The 9,959-nt window shown below is 46.4% G+C and overlaps 1 protein-coding gene across 1 annotated transcript; it reads right to left on the reverse strand.

Annotated features, from left to right (window-relative positions):
• Positions 1 to 4,634: 4,634 nt before the first annotated feature.
• MCFD2 (multiple coagulation factor deficiency 2) lies at positions 4,635 to 8,815 on the reverse strand. Its single transcript, XM_006880898.1, has 3 exons — positions 8,661 to 8,815; positions 7,544 to 7,703; positions 4,635 to 4,766 (listed from the first exon to the last, which is right to left on the reverse strand). The coding sequence occupies exons 1-3, from the start codon at positions 8,807 to 8,809 to the stop codon at positions 4,635 to 4,637; spliced, it is 441 nt and encodes a 146-aa protein (XP_006880960.1). The 5' UTR covers positions 8,810 to 8,815.
• Between the last annotated feature and the right edge of the window lie 1,144 nt (positions 8,816 to 9,959).

Raw genomic sequence — 9,959 nt, forward strand, 5'->3', positions numbered from 1 at the left:
CATGTCGAAGCATAGCTCATTGTACCTGATTGTCTGGATAACCTGCCTATACATCTACTGTTGACTAAAGTCCTCGTGTCCTCAGTCTTCCCTTTCTCCAGTGGTGCTATGCTGATCATCTTCTTACCATATATTGTCTCTTCACCATCCTAAGACGTGTCTAAAATAAAAAAAAAAAAGACGTGTCTATTATTTACTGATTTTTGCTCCCCTCTCTCGCCTTTCCATCCCTGGTAACTAATCAGAGATCAGTTTTTCTGCACATAAACCTTTCTTTAGCTTTTTATAATCATAGTCTTCTAAAATATTTGCCTGTTTATGACTTTTATTCAGCATAATGTCTTCTATTCATGCTTGTTATGCTAAACTTTATGAACTCTATTGTAGTTTAGTTTGGAAGCAGAAGTGGCATCCACTTCCTAAACCATATGCCTCCAGAAACTCTATGAACTTTGATAAATGTTGATAGTTGTAGAGGGGCTTCAGGCCTTTTGTTCATAGGGTTGCTATGAGTTGTGCTTAACTCGAAGGCTATCAACAACAACAATTGTACTTTAATGCTGCACAGTACTCCGTTGTGTAAATATGTTAGTTTCTTTATCCGTTTGTTTTTTGATGCATACTTGAGTTGCTTCCTCTCTTTCCTGTTGTAAATAATGCTGCAGTGAACATGGGTATGTGTGTACTTGTTCATATGCAATGTTTTTTCTTTAGGATATAGAGTTTGTAGGGAGATTGCTGAACCCAATGGTATTGCTATTTCTAACTTTTTAGGGAAGTGCTAAGCTGCTATCCACAGTAGCTGTGCCATTCCACATACCTACCAGCAATGTATGAGAGTCCCAGTCTCTCCACATCTTGACCAGTATTAGCGGCTTACTGTCCGGTTGAAATTTGCTCTGTTGTTGCATGGTTACATAAACATGGTATTACATATGGGGAGCTCTGGTTGCTTAATGGTCAGGAGTCGCACTGCCAGCTCAAATGTCGGTGTTCTGGATCTACCAGCTGTTTCATGGGAGGGAGATGGGCAGTCTCCTCCGTGCGATTTACAGCCTCTAAAAACTTGCCAGAGGGTCAGCTACATGAGTCAGTTCCAAATTGATAGCACATGACAACAATGACCTTACATAGACATGTATAGTGCTATAAGTATGTAGAAAACAAATTATAGAATCACATTGAAAACAAATGCAAAAAGATATACCCCAAATTAACCACAGTGGCTGGCTTTGGGGAGAGAAATGGAACAAGAAGGTAATAAAAGAGTGACAGCAAAGGCATTTCTTTTATATAAACATTCCCTGAATTAATATTTTTTTTTTATATTTAAAACAAGTGCTACTTTTTTTAAAAAAGTAAAAAAAGAATCCAAACTCTGGTGAGAGAGGTTAAGTCAGATATAATTATTGCCAAAATGTCCCAGAACTCAATCTTTATTAGATGTAAAGTAAACCATTGACTTATTTTAACATGAAAGGGGTGGAAAAGGCAATCTAGAACTCTTCCAATTCTAAAATCCATTGTGGTCATTGTCGTTAGGTGCCGTCAGGTTCAATTGATAGCGGCCCTGTGAACACAGATCTGAATCTTGCCCTACCCTGCGCCATCCTCACCATCTGTAATACGCTTGAGCCACTGCTGCCATCACTGTGTCAGCCCATCTCAGTAGAGGCTTTCCTCTCTTTTGCTGACCCTCCACTCTTCCAAGCATGGTATCTTTGCTCAAGGAATAGCCTCTCCTAGCACCGTGTTATATTTGACTTGATGGCACCTAACAGCCTCAAGAAGCAGCATGACCAAAGTCAGAGAGACAAAACTTTGCCATCCTTGCCTTGAAGAGGTTCTCTGACTGGACTTTTCCCAAGACATACCCATTTGGAGGCCTTTTGACAGTCCATGGGTTATTCAGTACTTTTCTCCAACACGCCATCTCAAAGGCATCAATTCTCTCATCCTCATTCATCTTACAGCTCTCAGATGCATTGAATTGTAATTGAAATTGAATTGAATTGTAATTGAAAAGACCATGGCCTGAATCAGACGCACCTTGTCTTCAAATGACATCACTACTCTTCAGTATTTTGGAGCGGTCCCTGACGGTGGATTTGCCCAAAGCTCTAAGTCTCCTTATCTCCTACTCCTGTTGCCAAGGGATAGTCACATTGGCTCCAATTCAAAGTGATCTTAAGTTCAACAGAAGTCAACACTGCTTGGTCCTGTGCTGCTCACAATCTCTGCTGTGCTTAATTGAGTCCATTGTTGCCATCACTGCGTCAGTCTCATTGGCGTCCTTTCTATCCTTCACTGACCTTCTGCTTTTCTAAGCACGATGTCTTTTTTGCAGAGACAAGGACCACGTTTCACATCCTTGCCTCTAAGGAACCCTCTGGCTGCACTTCCTCCAAGGCAGTTTTGTTTGGTTTTTTGGCAGCCCATTGTATATCATTTGCCAACACCGTAATTCAGAGGTTTCAGTTCTTCAGTCTTTATTATTCATTACCCAGTGTTCTGTATACACAGGAAGAACTTAGAGATACCATGGCTTGGGTCAGTTGCATCTTAGTCTTCAAAGTGACATCTGTGCTCTTTAACAATTTAAAGAGGTCCTTGGCAGCAGATTTGCTCAATGCAATAGATCTATAATTCCGTTGAAATTATTCTAGTTAGTCTGTATGTATTTTCCAAGGACTACACAAAGGTTGTATAGTAAAAAGTTTTGGAACACCTCGTCTTGCTCAACTCTCTACCCCAGTTTGCCTGTTCTTGGCAGATGCCTTGACTTAAAAAAAGGAAGAAAAAAAAAACAAAACAATGATAACTTCCTTCCCCTCATTTTTCAACTGGCAGGACAAAGTGTGTCATTTCCAAAATGCCAAGGACATTGTGCTTTTTAACTCAGGCCTGGATGCTTTCAACAATGTTACCTAATTAAATTTTCTGGCAAAGAAAAAAAAAATAAATAAAACACAGCCATCAGACTCAAGAGGAAAAACTGTATTCTCCTAATCTAGAGAAAGCTGTCATAATCTGAATTTGGCCAGGGAGCAAAGGTCTGAAAAGTGACTTCATTCAGGAAAATGCCCAAATAGGGAAAGTTACTTTGAATGCTGGGGAGTGACCTTGGCTAAAAGGCAGAGTACAGCCAGGGTCAAATGCACATTAATGCCTGAATTAAATGAGCAAGCCTTTCATGGCAAAGATGCTTCTGTGAACAAAATCAACTGCTCTTTATTCTGTTTCACTGTTGTTGGTTTTTTTGTTGTTGTTTATTTATCCAGAATACATTATATAAATCTTTCAAAATAACTAGATATTACAAGAATAGTTTACAGTTCAGCTCTGACTGCACAAATACCTGACACAGGAAAATGGGGTTTTTTTTACAAATACATATGCTTTCTTATAAGAATACTTTAATAAAGAAAATAAGGTTCTATACATCTTAGGACAAATGGTACGCAGTCATCTCCTCATTCTTCCATTTGATCATTCTGGGTTTTCTACTAGAATACGTACATCACATTCAATAAACTAAATTACAATCATTTTTTTTCTTATTTTCAACAACAGGTGAGGATCACATTGCCAAGTATGTTTAGTGTTTTTCTCCAAATCTTTCCAGGCCTGAGAGGATTCACGTATTCACGTTAAAAGTGGCCACTTCAAGAACATGCTTTTAAAACACAAAGCACATCATTGTGTTTAGTGGATGAACTTTTTTTAACTTCTCATTAGGCCAGACCAGCTAATAGCCTTCTCCTCTCTGTATTGAGGGGAAAGAGTAAATCTCTGCATTCTTAATAGTTTCCAAATAGCAGAAAACAAGGCTTTGGAAACCAGAGTTAAATACAAATATTACGAAAGTTAAAACATTCGTTATTAATTAGCACAGAGAACATTTTACACTCCAGGTCTCTCTCATGTTGAATGCAAAGAAGGTGGCAGGAGTTTGTAAAGTACAGAAAGGGGTTAATCACTTAGGTGAGTGGTCCATCAATTCCAAAATACCAGAGAGAAAAAAACTTTGGACTCTGTGACCAGCAGAACATAACATTACACATTTTTCTTATGCTGTGACTTTGAAATAGCCTTAGAAATATGCACTTGCATAGTGGAAATAATTATTTAGGCCAGATGACCTTCACAGAATACTGACCACGTGTGTTTCCCTGAAGAGAAGGGACCCACAGAGAGAAACATTTGGCATTTGCTTCACCCCTTCCATCACTGCTAACTGAAACAGGGTCCATTTCGGCAAAGCTTGCTCCCTCACTTTTTGGAAGCTTGAGTTAAAAGTAAGAGACCAGCAGTATTCTACAGTCCAGTCCAAGTTCCTGAGTACGCAGATCCAAGTACACAAGATTCTCTACAAAATTCTTGAGTCAGGCCCTTATACAATAAGAGTTTTAGCAGTACTTGGGGATTACACTGTGTCTCACTTCTCTTTCCTTTTCTCTCTCTTGATTTTTCTTTGTCACCCCAGTGTAACAAGTTGCTATCATTATATATATGTAAATATAACCAAAATACTGCGGCAGTAGTTGGAAATGAGTTGTTTTGCATTAAGAGAGTGTCCAATCACATTATAACGGGTCATATTTGCATACAGTTAGGAGATGGCCAGATCACATCTACTGCAACGATTTTGCAAATTCCGCATAATCAATGTATCCATCATTGTTCTTGTCATCGTCTCTCAAAACACCGTCTATTAGGCTAATTAGTTCATCTTCATTCATCGGTGGGGCAGGTTCCCTCCCTTCCTACAAAACAGAAATCAGGCAAGGATGAGTTGCACATTTTACTGGAAGATATGCTTAGCTAATGCCCCAAAGGCTCATGCTCCTTTGGGTCCAGAAAGTTATTGACTATAGTACCCTTCCAGGATTCCACAGACCCCTCTAGCAATGGTCACCTCATAGTCATTTAAAGGTGGCACCCCTTTGGGGGTTCAAGTCCACCAGCTGCTCCCCTGCAGAAGGATGGACAGTCCTCACCCATGCCATTTTATTGCCTCTGCAAACCTGCTGGAGAGTCAGCTCTGTCAGTTCTGACTCAAAGGCAATGAGCTGAGTGGAACTGAGAGTCAGAAGATCCAGAGCTGGCCCTTGATTATTTTCGAAACAGCTTTTTATTCTCTTCTAATTAGAGAGGTAGTAAAGGTTCGTGTGGAATCTGGGTCTGGCTTGCATAGCATTATGACTTTCACAGGTTCCATGACCCCCAAACCTAACCCAGAGAAAAGCTCACAGACCCAGCCCTTTCAAAGGGCAGCTTTGTGCGCAGTTTGCCTTGACTGCGGAGCAGCGGGCAGCTTAGGGCCAGAGCAAGAATCAAGCACCGGTGGCCGTCAGAACCTGGCGGAAGTTCTGCGGTGAAAGGAAATCTCTCTGCTAGAGGAGGAAGAAGGGAGCTCTGGTGGCTCAGTGCAAAGAAACTGCACTGTTAACACAAAGGTATGGAGTTTGGATCCACCAGCTGCTCCACAGGCGAAAGATGGACAGTCGTTTTCCATGTGGTTTACTGTCTCTGAAAACCACCTGGAGGGTCAGCCAGCTAGGGGTCAGTTAAGTCCCTGGCTCACAGTAACACAGGAGGACGTGGGTTGAGGCTCACTGTGCAGGAAGGGTACCCAGAGTGAGAGCACAGTCTGCTTTGGGTGTTGAACAAATCAAAGTCCCATGGAAAGTCAATCTGCAGACCCTGAAAAAAAACCCTCCATAGGCTTTGAAGTTTCACCCTTCCATCCCCACAGAAAGGTGCCTTTATTAAGCATGGACGGTATTTGCATCTTAACTAAAAATAGTCTCACTGGAGAAGAAAGAACACAACCTAGGGCCCACTTCATTGGCATTATTGTCCCCCACTGGCCAGGGCTGAAGGAACCCTCCTGGCTCTCGGACAGTAACTACTCTCCTTGAAGGGAAACTTTCTTTTTTTCCTCCTTCCTGCATCTCCATGAGTTTGGTTACTCATCTCACAGGTTTCGTATCAGTGAAACCTATAAGCAAGCTGTATGAGCACCCCCTTTCAGCACTTTGATAAAATATGGGGGTAACTTGGATGTTGTATCTTATATAAATTCCCAGTAGGATGGAGCCATTCTGGGTCTCAAGAGGGGCTTTCCCACTGGCAGTCCCATTTCCCCTCTTTCCTGAGCCATTGTTCTTTTACACGGTGCCCAGAAATAAGCTACCTTTCTTGTTTTCTTGCACCAGCAGTGGTTAATGATTTTTTTTCTCCTAAAACAGAAGTTAATCCCATATACATCTTTGCAGGCTCTTTCTCTGCCACATCCCTATTTCCACCCTTTCTTGTCCTACTGCCACCACCTGCCTGGACTGTGGAATCCCAATTCCTGATCCTGAGGCCAGGCCAGCCTCTCCTCCCACCCACTGGCCTCTCCTCACACCCACCAGCCTCTCCTCCTGTCCACCAGCCTCTCCCCACATCCACCAGCCTCTCCTCCTGTCCACCAGCCTCTCCCCACATCCACCAGCCTCTCCTCCTGTCCACCAGCCTCTTCCCACACCCACCAGCCTCTCCTCCTGTCCACTGGCCTTTCCCCACACCCACCAGCCTCTCCTGTTCACCGGCCTCTTCCTACACCCACCAGCCTCTCCTCCTGTCCACCAACCTCTCCTGTCCACCGGCCTCTCCTCCCACCCACCGGCCTCTCCCCACACCCACCATGCCCTCCTCCCATCCACCAGCCTCTCCTCCCACCCACTGGTCTCTCCTCACACCCACTGGCCTCTTCCCACATCTCCTGGCCCCCATACTTTGCAGCCTCTCCCCATACCCACTGGCCTCCCCTCCTGCCCACAACACTCCCCTCATGTCCACTGTTCCGCCTCCCACAGCAGATCTTCCCAAGACCCTGTTTCTGTCAGGCCACCCTGCGTAGAACTGCTGGAGACTCCTACTGTCTGTCCCCAGGGCAAACCCAAGCCTGCCCTGCAGCCTGCCTGTCACGGCACCTCACCACCTCTGCAGATGCTACATGGCCAGCCTGGAGTCAGGGATCTAGAGCCTAGAGATCCCAGTTTCCATTTTCTCACCCAGAAAATGGGAGTAATAACACCACCTGCTCCTGTCAACGTCCAGGGCCGTTGCACAAATCAAGCAAGATGGCCTAGTTGGAGAGGCTTTGTAAACAACACGACCGTACACAAACAACGGAGAAGCCCTTGGCTGTCGCCCAGGGCCCAGTCCCTTGACCTCCTGGTAAACTGTTCTCCTCAAATGAAATTATGTTCCCGCTACCCAACATTCTGAACGTGGCTGCCTTCTGGTCCTTTGGCTGGTGTGTAGCAGAACTGCCTGAAACACCTAAAAACACAAAGGCCCAGCCCAGGGTTCCTGCCCCCGAGGGTCAGCCTTTGGAGGAAGGAGCAGATATTGAACAAGAAAGGAGGCAAGGTGGTGAATGACCAGAGGGTGGTGGAGACCAGAGAGGCAGCAGCGCTGGCTTTCAGGAAGAAGGCAGCACAGCCCAGCCTTTCCAAGGCTCTGCCCACCAAGCCGTGGGCTGACCTACCTCCATGTGGACGTGTGTGATCGCCGTGGAGAGTTCGAGGCCGTCCAGCAAATTGTTGCCATCGTAGTCATGCATTTTGAAGTAGTGGAGCTGCAGTTCTTGCGGGGACAGATCCTCCTGTGGTCTGTTGATGACGCCATCGAGATGTTCCATGATGTGCCTGCAAACCAGGAGTCACACTCAGACCGCTGTGTCCACCAGAGAGCGAGCGGGACCCTCCAAGAAGGCCTGGACGCCGAGCAGAGCAAGCCCCAGAGGCTCATTCACGCAACTCAAACCACCAACCACAGAGAGGGACGCCCCGCCTCCAGCCTGCACAGACCTGACCCTTAAATGAAAGGCAAACCTTCAGACAGGAAGTCTGCGATGCTCTTAAGATTATGGTGGTTTATATCATCATCACTAATATTAGTAGAATATGTTGTTGTGTGCCACTGAGTCAGAACTGACCCGGAGCTGACCCTCCAGCTCATCTTCACAGGCAGTAAATCACACAAGGAGACTGCCCAGCTTCCTCCCGTGCAGCAGCGGGTGGATTCAAACTATGTGCCTTTGGGATGGCAGCCCCGCTTCTTACCACTAGGCCACCAGGGCTCCTTTATTGGAATAGTTATAAATAACATTTTAGAGTTATCAACCTGAAAAAAGGATTTGAAGATTAAAAGCTTTTATTTTAAAAAAGGATATACGTGTGAGTAACTGAGCCAGGACAAAAGCTACAACAAACTAGCCCATATTTGAATGTGACAGGAGAAAAAACAAATGAATATTGGAGTTCAGAAAGCTTAGCTCCAGTCTACCTGGCACCCTGCAGGCCTCCATCCTTCAGGACAAAAGACCTGCCTTCCTGGCAGCCATGAGGAGGAAGACCTGCCCTGGGAAACAGCAGGCAGCCCCATGGACAGGAAAAGAGGAGGGAGGGGGCTGAGTGTGGACAGCCAGAGCTGCGACTGCCCAGCACAGGGGGCCTGGGCCCTGACTGCTGGGAGCCCCTCACCGCTGGCAGCCCCTGACCCCTTGCAGCCCCTGACCGCTGGCAGCCCCTGACCCCTTGCAGCCTCTGACCACTGGTGGTCTCTGACCCCTGGTGGTCCCCGACCCCTGGTGGGAGACATACTCTTGGTTGTGCACGGTGTTCTTGTCCAGGCCCATGCTTCCTGGGTGTGAGGGGTGGGCCCCAGGATTCTGGGCCCTGACGCTGGGGCTGCAGAAGCCCCAGAGGAGACCACAAAGGATCAGGGCTCTGAGCAGCTGCAGGGATCCCATGGTTGCTGGTACCTGGAGAAGGAGAATGGAGAAGATGAGAAGAGCACAGTGAAGGCTTCTCTGCAGACTTGGCACAGTGTACTCCAGAGAAACACGGCGAGGGTGAGAGCCCAGCATGAGACCCAAGGCCAGCTCTGCCATGAGAGTGGATGACCTGGGGCAGTCACGGCCCCCAGGCCTTAAATGAGGTGACCACGCTTCCCAAGGCACAGTCTGTGTATCAAGTAATTCAACAAGAGCTTAAAGGGAGGCACGAGTCACTTCTGCTCCTAAAAGCCGATAGTCTGGTGGGAGGACTACATTCCACCTAAACACTGCGGTGAGTGCTGTCAAGTTGACTCTAGCACCTCGTGACTGCATCTCGCCGCCGCTTGCCGCGCTGTCATCTCCATCTCTGTCTTGCTCAAGCCCATTTCGTTGAGAGTCCGCTTCTCTTTAAATGAACAAAATGTAAAAACTAATAATAGACAAAAGTGAGACATGCTAAAGAAAGACGAAACCCGCTGTGAATTGAGAGGAAGAACCTTCTTCCACTGGATGAAGAAGGAACATCAGAAAAAGCTGACAGGTACGGTGACAGTGGATGGATGAACATGCTGTGGACCCCAGGCATTGAGGAGGGTCATTAGGCTGAGGAGATGATGCAAGCCGAGGAGGGGCAGGTGCGGACAAGTCAGAAAGGCACACCGCACAGTTATGAAGCCTGGAGGACATGGAGTGGGCGAACAGTGACCAACTGGCTGAAAGTTTGGCCAGGCTGTTCCGGCCATGACTTTATATACCACACTCAGGTCAACATTCACCCTCAGTGGGGAGTCACTGAGGATTCATGAGCAGAAGGTGGGAGTCACTGAGCCGTTCTGGAGCTTAGACACACACTCCACATGGTCTGAACAGAAAGAAATGGACAGACAGGAAACCTGCCCCCTCCCCGGACACAAAGAAAGCCTCTGACCCAGATACACAGTCACGTCCCAAAAGGCAGAACAGATACTGCTGGAAAGGTAGGCCAGTGACTTCCACGGGGACAACTGGAACCAAAGCCCCAAACCTACAACAGGACAAAGCAGAAAGTACAGGCTATACCCTGTCACCTGCTTGCAGGCACACATGTGCTTGGACACAGGTACACAGACAGAGACGCAGCTCA

This window comes from Elephantulus edwardii, unplaced genomic scaffold (genome assembly GCF_000299155.1).
Source record: "Elephantulus edwardii isolate Elephantulus edwardi_28Jun2011 unplaced genomic scaffold, EleEdw1.0 scaffold00011, whole genome shotgun sequence".
NCBI lineage: Eukaryota > Metazoa > Chordata > Mammalia > Macroscelidea > Macroscelididae > Elephantulus > Elephantulus edwardii.

Excerpts from the sequence above, each read along its gene's own strand:
- MCFD2 (XM_006880898.1), bottom strand. The coding sequence starts at position 8,809 with ATGGGATCCCTGCAGCTGCTCAGAGCCCTGATCCTTTGTGGTCTCCTC. Across the intron at positions 7,704-8,660 it reads AACACCGTGCACAACCAAGA|GCACATCATGGAACATCTCG; the intron begins GTATGTCTCCCA and ends CCTGGTTTGCAG. Across the intron at positions 4,767-7,543 it reads TCACACACGTCCACATGGAG|GAAGGGAGGGAACCTGCCCC; the intron begins GTAGGTCAGCCC and ends TCTGTTTTGTAG.